General features: G+C 41.5%; 1 protein-coding gene across 5 annotated transcripts in view; it reads left to right on the forward strand.

Annotated features, from left to right (window-relative positions):
• Positions 1-23572, forward strand: part of PTPRM (protein tyrosine phosphatase receptor type M) — a 699551-nt gene that overhangs the window by 672393 nt on the left and 3586 nt on the right. For all 5 annotated transcript variants that reach the window (XM_039845844.1, XM_039845843.1, XM_039845845.1 and 2 more), the window contains 8 exons: positions 2264-2418; positions 2685-2820; positions 4545-4694; positions 5432-5605; positions 6636-6767; positions 10184-10309; positions 12244-12407; positions 18089-18224. In XM_039845844.1, the coding sequence (XP_039701778.1) occupies positions 2264-2418; positions 2685-2820; positions 4545-4694; positions 5432-5605; positions 6636-6767; positions 10184-10309; positions 12244-12407; positions 18089-18224 (1173 nt within the window). The remainder of the gene's footprint in view (positions 1-2263; positions 2419-2684; positions 2821-4544; positions 4695-5431; positions 5606-6635; positions 6768-10183; positions 10310-12243; positions 12408-18088; positions 18225-23572) is intronic.

Raw genomic sequence — 23572 nt, forward strand, 5'->3', positions numbered from 1 at the left:
CAGAGAAGACAGTGGAAATGTGGTCCTGCTGTCTCAAATAGAAAGTATGCACTAATTCATTCATTCCACAAATATCTACTAAGTACCTACTTTAGTCTAGGCACTATTGTATGTCTTGGGTTCTTCCTCACCATTATATTATATGGGAAAATGAAGTGAGTATCACTTTTTTATATGGCATTCATACTTGTTATAGTGAAAATAAACAAAAAAATGTAATTGATATCAAATTGGAACATCTCTGGGTTATGATCACTGATCATATCTATGATTTTTCCCCTAAATGTATTGCAACAGCAACAGGAGAAACTGCTCTGTCAATGAACAAGAATGAGAGTTGGCTCAGAAGCGATTTCCTTTGCTAATTTTGTCAATAGTGAACATATAAGAGAGTGGAGGTTTATTCTGGGAAAAAGTTTTCTACATCTTCTAATTGACATTTACCTTGCTCAGAAAGTCAATCTTAGATCAGTTGGAGGCCCATATCATGATGGATAGAATTTAGAACTTGTGGATGCTGGAGCTGAAATCTAGTAAAGCTAAATGGGGAAGTTCTCAAAAAAATAAAAGTTTATGAGAGAAATAAATGCCTGTTGGTCCTCTTTGGAATAAATAAATATGTATTATAAGCTTCCCTCACTTCATGGGACCACCCCTGGCCCAGTCATATGTATAAAGCCAGGGGAGCTCTCTAAGGCTTTGGTGGGTGACCCAGGAATAACCCTTTATCTTCTGATGGAGACTTTGAGACTGGACAAAGGGGCCATGGTTTCAGTGATAAGAAATATGGGCGCTAAGCACCTACTAATACTTCTCTGGGGTCACAGAGCACATTTAGCAAATAACAGTGTTGATTTTCATTTGTGATTCCCTGACAGCTTAATTTTTTAATGCTTAAACTCCATTAAAGAATAGCATGATTGAAAAATAAAAATTAAAAAGAATAGCATGATTTTCAAAGAGTAATAAAGCTTCAGTATTTGTGGGTTATTAAACTAAGACGTATTAATACACTGATAGCAAACAAGTCTTTTCTTAAAACTCGTAATTGTTTGCCTCTTCTAGTCTTTCAAAGCACGTAAAAATTCTGAATTTCTTCTTTGCTCACTAAGTATGTGTGAACAGTGACCTATGGTGAATGTGATAAGGTTAGTGGATATTTAATATTAAGAAATAATAAAATCAAACCCAGGGCCTAATGCAGAAATGGTACTCAGTAAACAGTTACCAAATAAGAGAAAGGAGAAAATTAAATTTGATCCCAAATTTATATCCAGCCTTGATTCTGGAAGTAATTTTTTTTTTTTTTTAAGACACAGTCTTAACACATAGGCTCACAGGTATTAAAAAGAAAGAAAGAAAGAAAGTTGATGGATATAAGTCAACTTAATTTTTCTCAAAATAAGAGTAAATTATAAAAAGAAAAAAATAAAGTCTCTTTCCTTCTGCCTGCCTCCAGTTCAACAGCAGGCAGCTCTCCCACTTCAACTTACTGACCTAACATAGAATTCCAGCAAAATTCGATCTTCTTGATATACATTTGCGTACACACCTATCTCCCACAAACCAGATGGGACAGCCGCTGGAAGACAGGAGACACTGTCTGACACCTCTGTGGCCCTAGCGCCTGGCGCCATGCCTGAAGCATTGCGTTTGCTCAAATGGTTGGTGAACGGATGAATGAATTAACTTGAAAAGAGAAATCTAACAAACGGAGTCACAAATGAAAATTAGTTCTCTGGTCTAGCTAATTGGAAAGTAGTCCTCACTCATTCTTCCAGCAACATTCTCCATATATCCACAGTGTGTACTCTGCTCGAGGACCTGGGACAAAGGTACCAGAATATTGAGGAGAGAGAACAAGGGTCTGGCATTTCGGTAGCTGATCTCTTGAGCGCACAGATACCCTTTAAATCATTCAGGTCCCTATTCTGTGCCTCTTTCTCTCTGAACTCATCTCACATTGTACGTAGGATCTAAATCACAAAAGTCAGAGTCTACTTTTTAGAAAGGAATTTCAAGGAATCTGAGATCCATCCATTTGCTGGAATTACTTCAAATGTTATCTCCCCTTTCACAAACATCTTTCTGCCTGAGGCTTTGGAAGTGTGTGTGAAATCTCCAGGAATGACCTCCTTCCCAGAAATTCCTAGTTTCCTAGCCCTAGGTTTAATGACTCATAGGGGTACTTGACACTCTCCTGCTTGATCATCCTGTATTTTCCTTTGTTCTCTTTCTGCATCCTGCTGACGGATAATGGCAGAGGGGTGTTCATGAAATCCGAGAGATCAGACAGTTTCACTTCACTGGCTGGCCGGATCACGGGGTCCCTTACCATGCCACGGGGCTGCTGGGATTCGTCCGGCAGGTCAAATCCAAGAGCCCGCCCAACGCAGGCCCGTTGGTGGTTCACTGCAGGTAAGCAGCATGCCCAGAGCCTCTGGAAGGAAGCACAGTGGACAGTGGATTCAGGTCTCCTTTGGGGTGGTAAAAACTTTCTGGAACCTGATAAAGGTGATGGTTGTAGAACATTGTGAAGAAGTGAAATGCCACTAAATTGTACACTTTAAATGGCTCATTTTATGTGATGCGAATTCCACCATAATAAATAATTTTTATAAGAAGCAGCAGCAGCAAAGGATCCTTTTTCCTCCACTGACAGACCTCTGTCTCCATTTTTTCAGTGCTGGTGCTGGGAGGACTGGCTGTTTCATTGTCATCGACATCATGTTGGACATGGCGGAAAGGGAAGGGGTGGTGGACATCTATAACTGCGTCAGGGAGCTGCGGTCCCGGAGAGTGAACATGGTGCAAACAGAGGTACTGTACTTCCTGTCAGTCCCCATCAGTCCTCTGGCTGGGTCCCGAAGGCCTCTCCTGATCCCCCATCTCCCAGAGCGAAGGAGAAAAGAAACACTGTAAATTCTCTCCTGGAAACTCCTTAGAAGAAAAAGTGATATACCTGGCAATCTGTTTTCTTCCTTTCCTTCTTTCCTTCCTCTCATCTTCCTTTTGTTTTTCCTTTCATAAGCAAACAAAAAAAGGCCAGGAGTCTCCCAGATAACACAGCCAAGAACATCAATTTGCTTATGCTTCTGGGTCAAGGAGCCCTGTAGAATCTCTACATACATTAAGACTTCAGGGTTTCAATACCTGTGTGTTATGTCTTTTAAACCAGCTGGTGACCAGAACAAGACCACTCCTGAGAATAGCCAGGTATTTTTCCTGTGGCTCAAGAGTAATCTCTGTACATTTTGTTCTCCTGCATCCCAATAGCCTGGCATTGTGGGAATTTGCCTGTTTTGCAGAAGCACTCTGTTCCAACTAGTACTTCTATCAAGTAGAATTCAAGGTGTATCAGGAATTTAAGTTTTTGAGAAAAAAATACATCCTGCTCCTAGCAAAATCATATTTTTACTAATATTTGATTGTTTTTAAATAAGCATTATATCCACCACCTGGAAAATGATTTATGAAGCAGAACAAATAAGAATCCCTTACATTTTGATTGTGCATAAAGCTTACACAAGCTTCTAGAAAACGTAATTCCTTTTTTTTAAGCTAACATAAAAGTAGCAGAAACTGTAAATGCTACTTTTATGGTCTTTTTTTCTTTAGAATAGCAGTTCTTTGTTGTAAAGATAATGATAATAATGTATTTTTAATGTATTTTATAGTTGATCAAACATTGCCACATCCACTTTTTCACTTGATCCTCCTGTTTTGAGGTATTGTTTATTGGTAGTGAGTTGTTTTTGAGACCTATAAGTCCTAGTTATTTATAGAAATTAAAGTAAAAAGTAATGAGACATTTTTACATCTCGTGTAATTAAAGGTCAATAATAAATATGATAAAACTATAGTAATTAATTTTAGAGAAAGTCAAAGCCAATTTTGAATTAGAGGACCATTTTTAAACTGTGGACTTTTTGTACATACAAATAAGAGCTCTTCTCTGGACACTTAAGAACTTCTATAATTATCACATTAATTAATGTTTCAAAATAAATAGTTCTAAATGCTCAGAACTGAGCATTTATTTTCACGGTGATGTCAAGTTTCCCTGGACCTTCTTTTCATTATTAATTAGGTCAGCAAATTCTATTTCATTATAGATAGATAAGATTCTGTTCATTTCCTTATCTGAAATATTGAGTTTCAAACTTCTGGAATCAGAATCGCAGAAGTATTTTAGCCACAGTTACTCTAGTATTACAGTGTTACAGTGGTTGCTCTGGTAATTTTCAGTGTCTGATTGGTTTAAATCAGTCCATATAACACTTGTGCATTGAGCCTCTGTTTGTCTTTTCCTCCTGTTATACTGCCACACGTGGCCGTTCAGCAAAGTGCCAGCTGTGCCTTGTGGGGAATACACCCTCTTCTAGGAGTCAGATCTTCCCACTTGATTTCTCTTGGTTGGGAACACACTGTCTGTGGTAGACCACCGCTCCATTGTCTTAACCATGTGGAGCTGCCTTCCCTGCTCTAGATCTCTGGGTTACCTTGATTTCCGTATTACTAACTAGTCCCATCTGCTTCATCAGGAGCAATACGTGTTTATCCACGATGCCATCCTAGAAGCCTGTCTTTGTGGAGACACCTCTGTCCCTGCTTCCCAAGTCAGGTCTCTGTATTATGACATGAACAAACTGGATCCACAGACAAATTCGAGCCAGATTAAAGAGGAATTCCGGGTAAGTCATGCTAAACGAAGAGGCGAATGACTGTGATGTTGCTCCTTAAGAAATATCCCTAAGTCAGATCTTGAACACTCAAGGCAACACAGGGTTTCTCAGCTTCAGCAATACTGACATTTGGGGCTGGATAAATCTTTGCTCTGCAAGCCATTGTGTAGGAGGCAGCATCCCTGGGCTGTACCCACTGAATGCCAGGAGACCTCTACCATGTCACCTGCAACAACCAAAACTGTGTGTGGACATTGCCAGTGTCCCCTGGGGACAAAATGACCTGGTTGAGAACCACTGGTTCAGCAGAGCCATTTCCCGCATTTGAAAGCAGACACCAGGCAGTCCCACGGTGCCACGCAAGTGCAGCCAAACCAAGCAAGGTGCATTCAGAGTACTTGCCTGGCAAGAGTTCACTGTTGCGTTTCTCATACTCACATTCAGTCTAAATGTACCTGGTTCCAGGCCAAACTCTACCCTACCTCTTACTCTCCAGTGTCCAGATGTCTAGTCCAGCTCTTAATCCTACAGATTCACAATGGCCCTTATGTCTGGTGAGCACTGTCTGTGGTCAAAATCCAAGGAGAGAAATGAAAATATAACTGTGTAAATAGCGGGATGGGAAAGGTAGGCGAGAGGACCATCTTGTAGTCAGCTTTAGGAAACGTGGATCTGGTGAAGTCCAAACTTGAGACAATGCTCTCTCCAGCAATCTCTTCCCCATATGTCTGTGTTTTGTCACGTAGACCCTGAACATGGTAACACCGACACTGCGTGTGGAAGATTGTAGCATCGCGCTTCTGCCCCGGAACCATGAGAAAAACCGGTGCATGGACATCCTGCCCCCAGACCGCTGCCTGCCTTTCCTCATCACCATTGATGGGGAGAGTAGCAACTACATCAATGCTGCCCTCATGGACGTAAGCCCATGACCTTCTCTCAGAAAGAAACAGGAAGATCTTTCTCAAGGGGGACCAGCTGGGAAGATGGCCAAATGTGTCCTGGGTCTTCTTCAACTCACTTGCTGTTTGTTTTTTGTTTTTGTTTTTGTTTGTTTTTGTTTTAAGACATAAACTATTTTTTCAACAAAATACATTTCAGATTCCACATATGGTGTTCTGTCAAGCACCAACTTTCTTGGTCTCTCGGAAACCACCAGTCCCTAAGTATTGATAAATGAAACGTGTTCTGGTTACTCTCTGAGCATTTAAATTTTTAACCTGCTGGCGGGAGAGCAAAAGACAGCTATTAAGTCACCAAGGCAGTGAAGTGGGATAATATTGTTCACAACATTATTTTTGTTCCCTTTCCTCCTAATTTAGGCAGTAATTAACAAGAGGGGAAAATCGCCTGTCAGTACAGATAGTACACAACTCATTACTTCCTGTCAATCTATTTACTTCTAACTGAATGAACGTTTGCTATTCAATTGATGGGAAAAATGAATGGGTATTTTCAGTGCTAATGTGGAAATTTTAATTCTATTGGTATGATATCAGTAAAAGGGTATTAAACTTGTTTGCAGCTCTCCAAAGCAATAAAAACCATGTGTATCCTTTTATGGCAGGAATAAGTAACGCCATCATGCATATAAATGACAAGGGAAGATTTTTAAGAAAAGCAAAACTTTTAATTACGCATATTTTTAAAGTTAAACTTTCTCCATTAAAATAATTATGTATAAGGCCAATATTGCTTTTCTATCAGAAATAGGAAAAAAAATTATGAGCTACTTATTTTTTCTTAGTGTCAAAGTGAGAATATTTTATCATTATTCTGCAGATAAGTTTATATTTAATCTATTTTGGGGTTGACAATGGTGATAGAATTCAACAATTGTTAAACATATTGAGTGTTTTATGTCACAAATGTGTATGCGTACAAAATAACTTCGCTTCCTCCCTTCACATTTTCCTGGTATATTTGGATCTTTCTTGTTTGTGTTTGCAGAGCTATAAACAGCCTTCAGCTTTTATAGTCACCCAGCATCCTTTGCCAAACACAGTGAAAGACTTTTGGAGACTGGTTCTGGACTATCACTGCACGTCTGTAGTTATGCTAAATGATGTGGATCCAGCCCAGGTGAGACTCATGAATTACTGTAGTCAGAGCTCATGCCCAGAGTCAAATCTGTATTTACTTTGTTTGCACATTGAAAAATTCAGGCTCCGGTGCCAGGTTACAAAACCAGGAGAGGATTGAGAACTGGATATGCTGAAACACAAATGTTAAAAATCAGATGGAATTAGGGATTGGGGCAGTAAGTCATCTGAAACCAGAAAAAAAAAAGCTGCAGTCATAGATGGCAGGAGTGACAGGGCAAGACAGAGTCAGAAATCAGGCTGTTCCCAAAGGATGGATGTACTGACAGGAGGGAGATATGAGGTAATGGGCAGAGTCAGAGCTGAACAGAAATGTGAATGTCGCGAAGCTGGAATCAGAGAAAGCCAAGCCGAGAGCCATGAAGGAAGGACATCTGCATCTCACAGCCCTTGGTCCCTTCACAGGGAGATTGTCGTAGTGGAGTGACAGTGGAGACTGACAGACGATTTTAAGAGATGGCAATCAGTTTCGTTAACTCTTTGATAAAGATATTGAAAAGAAATAAAAACGAGACTTGACGATAAGAGAAGCCAGAATGACAACTGGGGCTTTTTCGTAGCTCCTCTTCTAAACACAAAAAGATAAAGAAGGGGCAGTGATGACCCAATATTAACAATGGGGTCAGAAACATTTTTTCTAAAGCGACTTGTCAGGCAAGCACTAGGCCCTTTAGGGGCTGAATTTATTACTTTAGGGTACAGCTATAGCAGTCACAGGCTTAACTACCATGACAGTTATGAGAAGTTTGAATATAGTGTGTTTTCAGAAAAAAAAATTTTCTGGAATGGAATTAATTTCCTATCTAGTATAGACAACTTAAAAAAAAAAAGGCGTGATGTATTTTAGTATTTTAGCATCCAAAGTGGACAAGATTTTCCTTCCTAAAATCCATTTTATTGCCCTCAATCTGCCATAAATGGCATGAACATTCACTTCAATTCTATAATATTTTAAATTGTGTTTGAGGCACTACATTATATTGTTAAGGCTCTAGCCTGGAAGCTAGTTAATAAAATAATAATGAGTAATTCTTGTTCTCATCTAGTCCTTTTTGCATAAGGAGCTTAAATATTTTAGAAGTCTTCCCCATTGATCCTCTCCAAAGGATAGATTGCAGCCATTTGTAAAGACAAGTAAAGATACCTCTCGGAGAGCCTCAAAGATGTAGCTCAAAATAGGACCAAGGATTCTGGTTTTCTAACTCACAATGCCATGAGTTAAATTAAGAAATCTTAATTCAAGGTTTTTTAGTCATAGATAATTACAGGATAAGGGACTTCTTCCCTCTTCAGAATCATCCTTTTTCCACTAATGTGAATCCTGAAATGTAGTGATATACTATATTAGTGAGCCAGATGTTAGTGATTTCTATGTGTTCTTTTCGAACAACAGTGTTTCAATTCCGAAGCTGCATTCTAAACCAGACTGTCTGGAGTCAAACCAAGCCTTGGCTGGCCATTGGTAGGAGGGACAAAGAGACTCCAGTTCCATTCGGCAGACAGAGCTGATTTTCAGAGTGAGAGAAAAGAGGCTCCTGGGAGTCAGTCTTTTAGAGAACACTAAACTGAGCATTTGAACTTAAAGGCTTTGCAGTTGTACAAGAATAGCACTCAACTATATTTTAAGTATTTATAGGTCCAATTCATAGATGTGTTATGCACCATTTAAGCCATTTTCTACACGGTTTACTTGGGCATAGTGCAGAATGCAGTGTGCCAAGAGCCAAGTGCCAGCCCGGGCCATTCATATTTCTCTAGTGTAAGTGACAAGCTTTTGATCAGGACTTGAACCTATATAGAGCAAGCAACGCAAATCTAGCCCAGTCAGGAATAAAATGGGCAGAACAGTTCAAATGCACGTGTTAGGGCTTTTATTACCATCTCGGCTTCCCATCGTAATACCTATTAATTTTAACAGTGGTTACACCTGGGTATCAGAAAAGAAATAAACATTAGCATTCTGTAGTTCGATAAGGCAGTTTTCTAAGTTGTCACCAGGAAGTGCTGGCGAGGATGGAAAAATTTCATGAAAGCATTATTTAAAAATAAATAAATGTAATTTCTAAAATGCTATGGACTTAGCTAACATAAAAAATACCCTCAGTTATCCTACTTTCATTCTTGATCGTAAAGTCCAAACCTTTAACTTCTTTACAATAGAGAGGGGAAGATGGCTATTTCGGTCGACCCACTGTTAACTGAAAACTGTCTTGCAATCTTGGATATAAATCAAACTTTGCAACCTTGGACAATGGGATTTTAGATCCTTTGGAAAATAAAAGCCATTAAAAAGGAAATTCAGCTAGTGGATTCTCCTGTGTGGTACATCATTCTCTTGAAAATGAGATTGATATGTTTTTCATCTCCTCCTGGCTTAATAGAAACTGGTTGCAAAATAATGAGGTAGTTCCCTCTTGTCTCACCGCAGATCTTTGTCCCTCAGGTAAATCAGAAAGGTCAAAGTTACATGTTACTCCCAAAAAAGTTACTGAAATATCAAGTCCCAAAAGAAGTTTCATTTACAACTTTAAATACCTCTTAGGGTCTTGAGGCTTTAAGAAAGGTTCGTGAGAAAAAAATGTCTTGGGTGTTCTCTCACCTATCTCCAAGTTTAGTATTTCCGTGTGATGTTTATGAAAGTGCCTCTTTGATAAGCCACCATGCCCAGCAGCACTGAGTCCTACCACACGGAGTTGTGTGTCACGTTCGTGCAAAAGTTCTAGTTTCCCAGTGTCACCAATACCTGGAGTTTAAGATTCTAGGCAATTGTTTTTAATTAAAGGCATCTCCAGGTAAAACAGAAAAACATTTATTCTTATTACACCAGGTTTTTAGATCAGCACTTGGGAAGATTTGCACCAGAGCGTGAAAATGCAACCCAACACTGTTTTCAGTGTCTTGTCACACACACACACAAAAAAAGGCCCTATTATCCAAAGTGATTACAAATTACAATGCAACTTCATGGGAGGATGGAGATTTGGGTGTTGGTAGGTATGTGCGCCGTCTTAAATATCTTAGCTCTTACAATGGTAGTTAGTGGCATTCCCCTAGGGCCTGGTAAGAGTTCCTGTCAGCATGCAAAAGGATCTTACAACAGGATATGTCGGATAGCATCCACATGACCTCCTTAGAAAGCAGAATTGCTCACGGCCTAATGATGCTTTCTGAAAAAAATGAAGAAAAAAGTACTAGGAGGACAGATAAGAGCTGAGGAGTCAGCCAGTAAGAAAGTCCTAAAGTCAACTTGCTGGAAGAAAAAGAGAGGAAGGAAAGAAAATGAAGTGAATCGAAGAAGTATTAATAATTACTGATTGTCTATAGTGACCTTATCCAAACTGTTCATGGTAAACTTATTCTTATCCTTAACCTCATGTTTCTGTGTTTTGAATTCAGTTGTGTCCACAGTACTGGCCAGAGAATGGAGTACACAGACATGGCCCCATCCAAGTGGAATTTGTTTCTGCTGATTTAGAGGAAGACATCATCAGCAGGATATTTCGTATTTATAATGCAGCCAGAGTAAGAATCACAGCCAATATCACTTATATTGTGGGTTCATTATTTTCTCTTTTATTGACTATTTAGTGTGCTCCTTTTGTGTCAGTCACTAGTCTAAGAGTTTAGAATATATCAGTGAACAAAACCAAGCTCCCTGACCTTATAGAACTTACATTCTAATGGGAGAAGATAGATAACAAGTGATAGATATAACAGCTATAATAAGAGATGTAATACATTAGAAAGTGATAAATTCTATAGAAAAAAAAAGTGGAGAGGTAGAAAGTGATAGGGCCATGCACAGGGAGGGAGAGCAAGGTTCTGTCTTAAATAGATATGCCATGAGAGCAAAGACCTGACAGAAATGAGGAAACAGCCATTCAGCTCTCTGTAGAGTCAGCTTTCAAGCAGAAGTAATGGTCAGTGCAAAGGCCCTGAGACATCTTGCCTGCTGAGTTCTAGGAACAGTAAAGAGGCTGATATGGCTGGAGTATGGTAAGCTAAGGTCACCTAGAGGAAAAAGGGTTGGTCAGGGGTGATAGAGATCATGCTGGGCCTTGCAGGCCACTGCAAGGATTTGGGCTTTTGCTCTAAAGGAAATAGGGAGCCATTACAGGGTTCGAGTAGAAGAACCACATGATATAATTTACTTTTCTAAACGAGCACTCTGGCTTCTGCATTGAGAATAGACTATAAGAGAGCCCCATCAAGAGGCTATTATGACATTTCCCAGGTGAGAAATGACAATGGCAGGACAAGAGTGGTGTCATTTGGAGGTAGGAAGGGGTAGAGAGAGTCTGGTATATTCTGGCAGCAGAGCCAGTAGGATTTGCTGACAGATTGAATTCCAGAGGGTCGAGGGTAACTGGGGACTTTGGTCCTGAGAACTAGAAGGATGGAATTGACATTAACCGAGTAAGGAAAGGCTGTGAGTATATAACCAAACTATTGGGGAGGGAGGGTCACACACGGATAGAGAGTCAGGAGTTCAATCTGAAATATACTGGGTTTGAGATGACTATGAGACACCTAAGTGGAAATATCAAGTAGATGTTTGATATTTATGAGGTCACCCTCATGTGACCTCATAGATATTTCATATTCAGGAGAGAGGTCTGAACTAGAGGTATAAATCGATGATGTTTTGGAACATTTAAAGCCATGAGACCAAATGAAATTATCAACTGAGAGACAGAAGAGAAAGGGACCCAAGAACTGAGACTGAGGCTTCCATCATCAAAAGGTCTGGGAGAAAGAAAGGCCAAGGCAGAAGGGAGAAAGGGTAAGGGAACAGGAACAACTGAGTGAAGAAGGTGTCAACGAGAAGAGAGTGGTCAACTCTGTCAAATGTTGCCGAGGGCCTCTAACTAAAATGAAGACTTAGTCCAAGTGATTTAGCCATGGCCAAGTTAAAAACAGTTGCTTTTTCTAACACTTTCTTGAATACTAGAATTCTATTTAATTATGACTGAAGATTAATTAATTATTGATATCTTAGCAAGATTTACACCAATATGCAAAACCGTATGGTACAGGAAACACAGTGCAGTCTATTTCTCACCCTGAGCTCAAAAATATCTGATTATAATTTATCCTTTACCTTTAATTTACCTGTAATTAAATAAAGCCATTTTACTACTTAATGCACAATATAGTCAGTGTTCGTGTTGTGTGTTATTTTTCACTTGGTTTTTGCGAAATTGTGAGCTTTATGCTTCACTTTTATTTGTCTGGCCTGTCATTTAAAACACCTTATTTTTTAGAACATCTAGAGATTAAAACTCATAGCTCTCAGGCCAGGAGAAGCTTGCTTCGTTATTTGCAGGCAGGCCTCGCTTTTAATGATGCCCTCCTTCGATGAGAAGACCGAGTAGGTAGAATCAGCCCACCAGAATGCAATAAAGTAAATAATACCTGTTTTCTTTCCACTCCTTGATCGTTGCCTGATTCTTTAGCCCCAAGATGGATATCGGATGGTGCAGCAATTCCAGTTCCTGGGTTGGCCAATGTACAGGGACACACCGGTGTCCAAGCGCTCTTTCTTGAAGCTCATTCGCCAAGTGGACAAGTGGCAGGAGGAATACAACGGCGGTGAAGGCCGCACAGTTGTGCACTGCTTGTAAGTGTGACATAGTCCCACTGGCTCTTGGGAGCCAATTTTTATGCTTTGGGGAATTTTCTGAGGTGGTTGAATTTTCTAAACTGTTGGTAACTTGAAATCGTCCATAATGGAAGCATTTACATCACAGAAATCAACAAATGCTACAAGTCAGGGGTCTCTCCCACACAGCAAAGCTAGCTTACCATCACACTAGTTGGTAATTATATTGAAAACTTCTTCAGAGGCTTCAAAGAACTGTCTCTTTTTCTTGGTGGTTTTTAAGAGACTTTTGTTTTGGGGTTTTGTTTTTTGTTTATTCTTTTTTTGCCATGGGAATGCCTATATTGGGAAGATTTGGTCAGAGCCATTGTCTTTACAGTGTGATCTCCAGGCCCCCAGTTTTAGCACGGTGGGAACCTCTGCTACAGAGCAGTGCCTCTCAATCTTGGCTGCTCGTGGAGAAGCTTTAAAAAAAATCCATGCCCAAGCCACATCCAAACCCAATTAAATCAAAATTGCTGGGGGTGGACCTAGCCAACAGTGTTTTTTAAACTCCTAGATAATTTCAATGCATGGCCAAGATGGAGAACCGCCGAATAGACAGCCATGCTTTTCAAAGCACATTCACCTGCATTTTCTCATTGGTGATGACATGTAGCTAATCAGCCAGCTGGAATTGGCTTAATGGAGCAGGCAATTAGAAAGTCATGGCAGTTAGGGAAGATGTTTAGAGAATTTGTGGAAACAAAGTATTAAGATTACATCTCCTTTCAGTGGAGTGTCATTAGAAGCATACAATGAAGTCTCTCCCAAATTGAAAGGAAAATAAAGTTTTACTCTAGATCCACCAACCTCAATTAAAATGGCAAGCTTGGCTAAGCTGGGTTACTCTCCGCTCTGTGCCTGGATCTCACACAATGCCGCCCCCCACCCAGGGCTGTAGGAGGCCTCCCTGCCAGCCCAGAACTCAACAAGTCAAAACATGGCATGTCTCATCCTGCAGGACACTGCTATTTCCTTGGAAAGAGTCTCATGAACCTACTCACACTTAACTCTCACCCAGAGGTCTCAATCCTTTGTCCTCTGAAAAGCCGTTTGTTAACCACTCTTCTCTTACTACTTTCCCCCTTCCTTCTCATGGACCCAGTTCGTTAAAAACATCTCTACCAAAAAAAATGCCAAAAAGGAATGATTAATAGCTCACATCCCCATTTTTATTTCTTTAGGTCCCAATATAACCTCTGGTTAGACTAAGATCAGAAGGTCACCAGTGCGAGTTGATATAATCCTAGCAAGGAAAATTGACATTTTAGTTAGAGTTTGTAGTATATCAAGTTTTTTCGAAAAAGTAAAAATAGTGCAGATAGCCATTTCTGCATACGAAGTCTGCCAGCATCCGGAACTAGGAGTGGAATGCGTGGTACACTTTTGATTAGTAGCTTCCTTACAATGGCCTAGTGCTGTAATCCAAAGGACTAAGTCAGAATGGGGGCAGTCGAGGCACCAGGACAGGCTTGAGAAGATACAAAGACCCCTTACATCACTGCACCTAGTAGACAACCACCAACTGTACTCTTCCAGTACACAGCTGTGACCCTAGGACTAAACAATTATATCGTTTTTCCATGTGACATCTAAAACAGCAGGTTGTTCTTTAACTGTAGTGGATGCTGTTGGGCATCTGTTGTCTCTGGCCTCCTGCTGGCCCAGCACCCTTTCCCCTTCTTCTGGTGAGAGAACCTCGATTTTTCTTTGGGAACCATTCTCTCCCACCGTAAAGTCCTTGTGGTTCCTGTGGTGCTGCCTTGCTCCCTTGGCATCAGGTGGACATGAGACCCAGGCCTGGTGAGGATGTTTATTGTTGTTTAGACTTATAAATCTAAATCTAAGACTTTTGGGTTGTGAGAGACTAAGTTAGGTTAAATTGGTAACCTAAAGCCAGGAAAAGCCAGGAAAGAATGCTTTGAACCAGGACAGCTCCCTGGTATTTAGCATAGCGTAGCGCCACCTAATGGCTGTGGGCGGAGCATCCCTGCCAAAGACAGACCTGCAGGTGCTGTAAATTGAATGGTTCCTTGAGCCACATGTACTCACAATAAGCAAATAGGAGATTTGTTCTTTAGACGTGTCTTCCAGCTAATAAAACCAGAAGAAATGTAAGTCGTCACCATTTTGCAGTTCTTAATGAAAATAATGGATGTAGACAACAGTCCCTGACAGGTGCTGAAAGCAGAGGCGAAAAGCTAATTGGAGGAAAGCAGTGTGGTATCAGTGCAAAGACAGAAAGTAGACGAAGGGAGCAGAAGAGAAAATCCAGGAGCCAAGCCACACCTCAGGGTCACCTGATTTACAACAAAGGTCCCACAGCAGCACAGCTACTGCAGGGCAGTGGGCAAGGTGCCTGCATGCCTGGTGTCCCTCCACATACTACACACAGCAATCATGTCCAGGTGGATTATAGGCCGAAGTGTGAAAAGGAAAGCAACGAAGCTTCTAGAAAATCTTCATGACCATGAGGTAACCACAGATATATGACACAAGGCACAGAACACTAGCCATGAAGGAAACATTGATAAGTTGGATTTCACTGAAGTTAAGCATTTCAGTTTATCAAAAGATACCAATGAGAATGAAAAAGCAAGACAGAGCTTCTGGAAGAGTTTTAAGATGCATATGTCTGACAAAGGACTCATAGCCAGAATGCCTAAGAACTACTGCAAGTCAGTCAGGAAGAGATAGACAACCCAACTGTTTGGGCAGAATGCTTGACAAGAACTTCATTTTTAAAAAAAAGAATATTCAAATAGCCAATAAGCATAGAAAAAGGTCATCAGCACCATTAGTTTTCTGGAAAATACACTTTAAAACCAGATTCAGATGCCACTGCATACTCACCAGAATGGCTGAAATTTAGAAGACACACAAATGATAATACCAAGCGTTGGTGAAGGTGTCGAGTAACTAGAATTCCTGTACACTGCTGTTGGGAGGTAAATATGCTATAGCCATTTTGGAACTGTTGATGGCATCTACTAAAGTTAAGTGTAAATACATTCTCTGAGCTCTTCTCCTAGGAATGTGACTACAGAAATGAGTCGTGTATGCACCACAAGACATATTCATAGTAGGTTTACTCATAAAATCGGAAACTAGAAACAGCCTAAACATTCATCGGCTGTTAGATAAATAAATTATACAGAAGTATATCCATTCAATGGAATTATTCTCAGCAACATAAAAGAATAAACTACTGATATAACATGGATGATTCTCACACAGATAATATTAAGTGAAATAAGCAATATTCAAAAGAGTACATACTGTATGATTTCATTTATTCAAAATTCAAAAACAGACAAAAGAAACTTATGATGCTAGAAGTAAGAACAGATTATCTTTGGAGTATTGATGGTATTGATGAGGAAGGAGTAAGAGAGGAGTCTAGGGTGCTGATCATTGTCCGTAGTTTTGTCTGGTTGTTAAATGGCATATGCATTTGTAAAAATTAACAGATATATACTTACTGTTTGTGGACTTAATTGTCAGTATTTTATACTTTATTTAAAACTGATTTGGAACTTAATGGGCTGATCAAGCTGACATTTGAACACAGTGATTAATCCTAAAATCACAAAACAAGGAACAACTTGATATCTGTGCCTGCTTCCTAATGAAAGTAAACTTATAAGGTATCCTCATCCAAAAAAAAAAAATTATATGAAGCTCTGGAGCTAACTCCCAATTTACAGGAAATACAGGATTAGAGAGCGACATGTTAAATAATTCAGAGACACAATCAGTGAAAACAATGCAGAATATGGAGCTCTCTACAGGAAAAATAACCCATTTCTTCCCTAAATAAATTGCCAAGAAAAAAAATGAGCAAAGAGGCACCTATAAATTAAAATAAATTTGCAAGACATTTCAACCAAATGCAAACTATGGATATATGGACTTTTCTTGGATATGGATTCGAAAAAGACAACTTTAAATGTCTGAAACAATCTGGGAAATTCAAACAGTGACTAGAAATTTGGTTATATTAAAACAGTAATATTTAATTATTTTAGGTGCGATAATGATATTGTGTTTATTTTTTGAAAAAGATCCCTAGCTCCTTGGAGAAGTGGTTGATTCCAGAGCTGGTACAGGATGAGTCTGGAACATCTCATGGTTCCAGAAAGTAAGGCCATGCTCAAAAAAAGATGCTCAAAAGAGCACTGGAGCCAGCCTAATGGAGCTCCTAATGGCTGAAGCCAGAACAACTTCAGCAACAAATATTGATACTCTTGGATTTTAGCTCATAAAATAAAGCTAATATCTATAAGTGTAAACTGACATAAATAATAAAATAAGCAAACAAGCAATTTTTTTAAATGCAGGAGAAAGAGACAGCTCTCTCTTATAGAATGTTGAAGGAGAGAGGGAAGTAGAAAATCAAGCAAACAACACAGTGATCATTGTTACAGACAGAATCCACTAATGGATGCTAAAATCAATGGTGAAACTTTGAGGAGAAACAAGAAATTTGCATAATCTCAAAGTATCTTTTCCATGCTATGTATTAACCACAGAGAGAAAGGTAACATCTACACAATGAAAAAATCTGCTATACATCCACCATCTTAGTAAGTGATCAAGGTTAACGTCACCAGCAATAAGACGATCCAATAACACGAACCCCTTGAAGGACCCAACAACCCTTCTGTGTTTTTCTTGCCAAAATGTATAACCTTATTTCCAATCATGAGAAAACATCAGACGAACTTAAATGAAGGGACATTCTTCAATTGGTATTTTATAGTCACTTCTCAAAATATGCATAGGGATCGTGGCTACTTTCTTCACCTACATTATTTTGTATTACACAAAATAACTGACCAGTACTCTTCGAAAGTGTCAAGGTCGAGAAAGACAAGGGAAGACTGAGGACTTGTCACAGATTAGAGTTGTCACTAAGGAGATGTGACAACTAAATGCAAGGTGGGATTCTGGATTGGATCCTGGATCAGAAAAAGGACATTCGTGAAAAAAACTGGTGACATTTGACATCTGTAATTTAGGTAATAGTTCTGTAGCCATGTAAATTTCCTGGTTTTGACCATGTACTATGATCATGTAAGATGTTCACAGTAGGGGAAGGTGGGTACACAACATTCTGTACTAGTTTTGCAGTGATCGTATATGTCTAAACTCAATTCAAAATTTAGAAATTTATACATATATAAAGAGCCCTTATGTTTTAGAGATAAATAATGAAATTCCAAATGGATTTTTTTTAAGGCCAAGTCCTACTTTGAACAGAACCCACCCTCCTCACCAGTTTACCTGGCAGACACCAAATGAGGTGTTTGTTCATTGAAAATTTTTCGAGGTGGGCCCTCTCAATTGATATATCTACAAAAATTGATAAGGTGCTCCTTTAAATTACATAATCCAGGACTGAGGTGAACTTGGATTAGAAAGATGTGCCAATTTCGTATCACCTCCAAGCAGGTGAGCTGTGACCCAGCGCTGAAGCACTTTGGCTCTGTGCGCTTTAATTAGAAGGACTGGCCCAGCTGGAGAGCTCCGGCTCCGAGGCCTGCACCGGCACCGGTTCCCTCGGGTTTTGGCAGCACTTCTACAAGATCGCGTGCGCAAATACCGTGCGATGTAAAGCCAAACAAAATCCAACCGTCTGATTTCTCTTCTGACAGGAATGGGGGAGGCCGCAGCGGGACCTTCTGTGCCATCAGCATCGTCTGTGAGATGCTCCGGCACCAGAGGACTGTCGATGTCTTCCACGCTGTGAAAACGCTGAGGAACAACAAGCCCAACATGGTAGACCTCCTGGTAGGTGCTCCCCCTGTCCTGCTAAATGGGGCGTTTTCCCGCTTAGCAGAAGACTCCACACTATCTCACAGATTTGTGGTGAAACCAATTCACAGAGGAAGAGACTCATTTTCAAAAGCGTAATGTAATCACTTCGCTTACAAAGGTTTTTCTCCCTCTTCCGCCTTACTTTGCTCTGTCACAAGGAGACTTTGTCTAAACGCATGTGAAATGTGGAAATAGTTGAAACTCACAAGTGAACATCCTTATTAATTTCTGTTCTTGGCAGTGCCATCCATGAGGCTTAAGCATGTAGTCTTCGTGGAGAAGAAATAATCATAGCATATGAAATGCCAGATTTTCAAATTATATATTTTATAAATAGCTTAATCACCTAATATTTATCAAAGCTGTGAATTTTAGTTTGACAACCAGAATGTTGCACTTAATTATGGTGACCATAGCTGAGAAAAGGATTAGAGGAGGTGAGAAACAAAGGACTACGTGCAGTTATTTTCTTACTGTTTCATGAAGTCTTTTTCTTTTTCTTTTCTTTTTTTTTTTTTTTTTTTTTGTGGAGCTGTTGAAGTGCCAACCACTGTGACTCAAGAATAGTAGAACAGCTTAAAAGAGTAAGCTTTTAGATTAGGTTTTTGTACTTCTCTGTCCGTGGGGGAAGGATCTGAAAGGAAATAGTTTGATTAATCCCAATGTCGGGAGAATGTCCTGGGACGGAAGAGGGAGGAAGAGATGGCCACTGACAGCAAGCATGGAAAGCCTGTGTTCCCCAGGGCCACAGAACTGCAGCAATGGGGTTAAAATTTAAAATATAATAAAGAGACTAACGAGTTGAGATTTAAGCTCATGTTGAAGTAGCCATGGTCCCCAGTCATTACAGCAGCACCTGGGGCTGGATAATGATAGTGACAGATGACACCAACTCCTGGAACACATCTAAGTCACTCTCCAGGAACATCTGCTTTCCCCAGATATGTTTCATGTTTGACGACTTGTCCAACTTCCAAGAAGCATGGTGCTGGCCAGGGATTTGGTGAAGGAGGGCCTGTTTGGCCGGGTGCAGACTCACACAGCCGTCAGCAGTTATCACATACGCTTCTGTGGATAAAGGACCCTGCCCCCAAAATGACTGCCTTCTTTTCCCTGCCCCAGAGAAGCCGGTGAAAACCCAAACTGTAGTCTCAGCTCTGCTGCTAATTCAAGTTGTGACCACAGACAAGTTAACTTGGCAGTTTAAGTCCTCTTGGACAAGGCACTTAACTTTCTTGGGCCTGAGTTGTATAAACTAGGGATAATACTGGTTTACTGAAGTGATCCCATGTGCCGATGTATGTGAGAGTGTTTGGGAAACTGCAGAGGTGAGAAAGGTGGTTCTTGATAATGTAGGTGTCCGTAGGGCGTCATGCAGCCAGCAGCCCACCTGAGGAAGTTATATTCAGCATTGGATGCAGAGGAGGTGGCAGCTAGCAGCTAGTATTTATACGGTGCTTAATATGTGCAGCCACCACTCTAAGCACCTTTCACGTGTCACAGATTTCATGTGTATGGGCTGAAAGGCTGATAGGTATGTTCCACGGTTTCTAGAACCAGCCCCTCCCAGAGGCAGAGAACTATCTCACTCATACCATGAATTTTAAAGGGTTCTGCCACCACAGAATTCTCAGTCTCCTGGACTGGAAGCAATTGGGAAAGGGCAGTTGAGCAGTCAGAGGTGGCTTAAGTTTAAGACAGATAAGAAGGCTGGCAGAGGATGAAAACAAATGCGTAAGTTAAAATGTTCTGACTGTGAGTTCCTTTAAGCTCCCTGATTCATGGACAGAAGATGTGTGGCTTCCAAACTTTGGTTGGTACCAGAGCAAAGCTACCTTGATTTTAAAATGTCATTTCCCTCTCAGTGTGGCCTTTCCTCGAATGGCTCTGGCTGCAGCTTTCATCATTCATAAATTTTTATGGACAGAAACAATGTGGCTTTTTCCAAATCAGTAGTGCCAACCGTGGGACAGGGTGATTCTTCATGGAATGAATGGACACCTGGGCGGTTGGACCAGAAGGAAGCTTCTGATTCCAGCTCACTACTTAGAGTGTTCTGTCATTATGTATGATTCAAATAGAGAAAACAGTACCCTTAGATGCCCAGAACTTGGAGGGTCAGCATCAGTTACGGGATAAGGCCAGGGGCTGAGAAATATAGGAAAGTTTTGCAATTTCCTGAGAAAAATGTCTGATAAATTTGTCACAGTGAACGTTAGCAAGATAACATCTGGTGACCTGAGAAAAAAATGTCACAGCCCTCTTTGCAGTGGGCTTGAAGCTTCCTAAAGAAGGGCTTTTGTCATTTGTTTTTGTTGTTGTTTTTGCCTATAAGTACAATTTCTGTTTAGTTTGATATTCGTGTGCATGTTGGCTGAGGGAATTAATTCCAGTCAGGGTGATAAGATCTGGTACGATTCTTTTGAGCATGAAAGATCATCTGAGACCTGAGTTTCTCCTAAGCACAAGGTGTTATACCTACCAGCAGCTGAAGAGCACAGACTACTGAGTCTGCTTAGCTGCATCTCCGTAGGATGGTGAAGTGTCTGCTGGAAAGCTTCGGAGTGCCCTTCCGTGCTGGCCAGCCAGGGCGGCAGGTGGGATAGGGTGGGGAGAGCCCTGGCCTGGGCCCCACTCCCTCTACTCATGTGTCACATGCAGAGGTGGAATCATGCAGTGGCCCCTTCCATTGAGAACATGAAAATTCTACCACTACCCCCTCCCTGCCAGAGTGGGATGCATGCGTAGAGGGTCAGTGTGTCTGTCTCCACCACCCATTGAGGCTCTGATTTTTCTAAATTGCTTCAGAGTTTGAAAATTCATCCATCTGTTTTGAAGTGTCAAGAGAGATCCAGAGGCCCTAAAAGATTTATTTCTTCAAATTTTTAGTTTTGGAAGCTCTGGAGAAAAGCCAGTTGATTGCCAGGAAGCAAAATAATTTATGACACAAGACTAGAATTTTTTTCCAGCAGGGAGAGGTATGTGTTCCTGACCCCCTTTTCAGTCCAGCTTTTAAGTTATCCATCTCCTCAATCAGCGTCCAGTCCTTATCAAAAGTCTGAGTCCCAGGGGACAGGCCAGAACCCACAGTCTGAGATTTGAGCTTCTTTGAAACTATGATAGTTGTGGGAAAACCGGCTGCTTCAACAAACGTTCCCCTCTCACCTTTGTCCTGTTCACTTGGCTTTTGAGGTTTCCAGAGCTCCTCTGTTTTAACAGAGAAACAGCCTTTAGGGGACAGAGTCTGCCTAGAGATAGGTATTATCCCCTGGGATGTGGTGTGAGCTTTGGCCAGTTACCAAGATCAAGGTAATTAACACATAGTTAAGGTGTGGGGAGTGGGGAGAGAAAGCTTAAGATCTATCTACTCTAAGCAACTTTCGAGTATATAATACCATGTCATTAACTGTAGTCACCATGCTGTACATAATCTTCAAACTCGTTCTTCTTATAACTGAAAATTTGTACCCTTGACCAGTATCAATCCATTTCCCCCACCACCACCACCTCCTCCTCCTCACCTCCGCCCCGAGCCCCTGGCAATGACCATTTTGTTCTCTATTTCTATGAAACTGCTGCTTTTTTTAATGGGAGCTTTAAAAAAATTCCAGCCCCTTGGCTCACCCCAGAGACCCTGATCCAGTTGATCTGGGGTCTGGTTTTGGCCGGCAGTGGAATGGTAAATGTCCCCTGGTGGTTCAAAAAATGGGGTTCAGCAGGATAAACAGGTCTCTATTTCCTGCCACGTTGGCTATCATGTCCAAGCCCACCTCCCCTCCTTCTGCTCAGACCAGACCCCTGCCGGTATCTCCCCTCCTGTAATGTAGTGCTGGCCTCCCAGGTTCAGCCCACTCTCCTCTTCAGTGCACTAAATAGAATACACTGTACAAGTTGTACGCTATAAGGCCTGCGGTCCTTCCCCTTGTGCATACGGTACAATGCATCTACTGTGTGTATAAACTGCTCCTCTAGAGTGCTACTCGTAAACTTGCATGAAATTTACAGACCATTTGAAAGGTGGGTTGTTTTGGGGTGAGGATGTAGGTGTGTGGAGGTGTGGGTGTGTGAGTGTAGTGGGGTGTGCGTGTGCAGGGATATGGGTGAGTGTAGGTGTGTGTGTAGGTGGAGGGGCGTGCACATGTTGGAGTGGAGGGTGTAGGACTCAAGTGGGGACTCAGGGATGTGCACCCACCACCAGCTGTGGCTGGAGCTCTAAGGTGGCATTCCACTTTCCTTGGGCCTGGCCCTGCTGCTGCCACACTGCCCCTGAGGCTCAGAGCCCTAGAGGAGCAGCCCCTGCCATCCACTCTCCCTAAGTCTTCCCGTGGTCAGTCTCCTTGCATCTTAAGGAAGCATTTGGAGTAACCTCTGCTAATGCCCTGTGCCCACCCTCTGCCCCAGACTCTGATCTCCTTGAAGCAAGGGCTGGCCACCCACCTCAGCACCAGCAGAGCTTCTGGCTCCAAGGAGGTGCCTGGTAAATATTTGTTGATTGGTTGGACATTTCTTCTCTGCACCCAGACCCATGTCCATCTGCAGATATTCCTGGCTGCCCTCTAGAATCTGGGGAAGGCTTTGGCTACATGCCAATGGGTCTGAGTAGGAAACCAGGCACAGATCATGCATGGGGCTTTGAGGGAAGAAGGTTCTCCAAGCATTTTTAAAAATATAGATGAAAGTGATAACCCATTCCATCCATTGTTAGAGACACACAGCTGTCTTGTCGAGGGGTGTCCTTTGCACAGTGGCTGGTCACCCAGTGTGGCCTAACTGGAAACATTGAACCCAACAGTCCCATCTATAATAATTGGCACATGGGGACCATTTCACCCTCCTGGTAGGGGCCTCCGGCAAGATCTTTTCCATACTGAAGATTCTTCCAGCACAGGATCTGGCTGACACTATGAAACTTGTCTTGGTTTCAAAACGCAGGTGTGCCAGGGAGGGAAGCTCTACTGCAGGTGAGCCATGAAGACTCCTCTTTGAATCTTCTCAGGCAGGCGACATGGGGTGTTTGAAGTGCCAGACTACCTGTCAGGCCGCCAGTTCCTCAGACACAGGCAGCATGTGCCGACAGAGGCACAGCCTGAGCTCCTAGAGAGGCTCCCAAAGCCACCTGCTGGGGCTGTGGCCTTGACACCCTCACTGAGTGAGCAGGGACTTTCAAAGTATAACCTCGCTTTTAGGTGCCATTTTAGATTTCACTTTCTCTGTCTTTGTGGGAACGAGAGGTGTGGTCTAGAGTGGAAGTAGGGTCGGGGCCTTGGGAGGATAGCGGGTCACGCTGGTTACCATCCTACACAAGGATGAGCCCTGCTCAC

Source organism: Pteropus medius, unplaced genomic scaffold, assembly GCF_902729225.1.
Source record: "Pteropus medius unplaced genomic scaffold, Ma_sr-lr_union100, whole genome shotgun sequence".
Classification (NCBI taxonomy): domain Eukaryota; kingdom Metazoa; phylum Chordata; class Mammalia; order Chiroptera; family Pteropodidae; genus Pteropus; species Pteropus medius.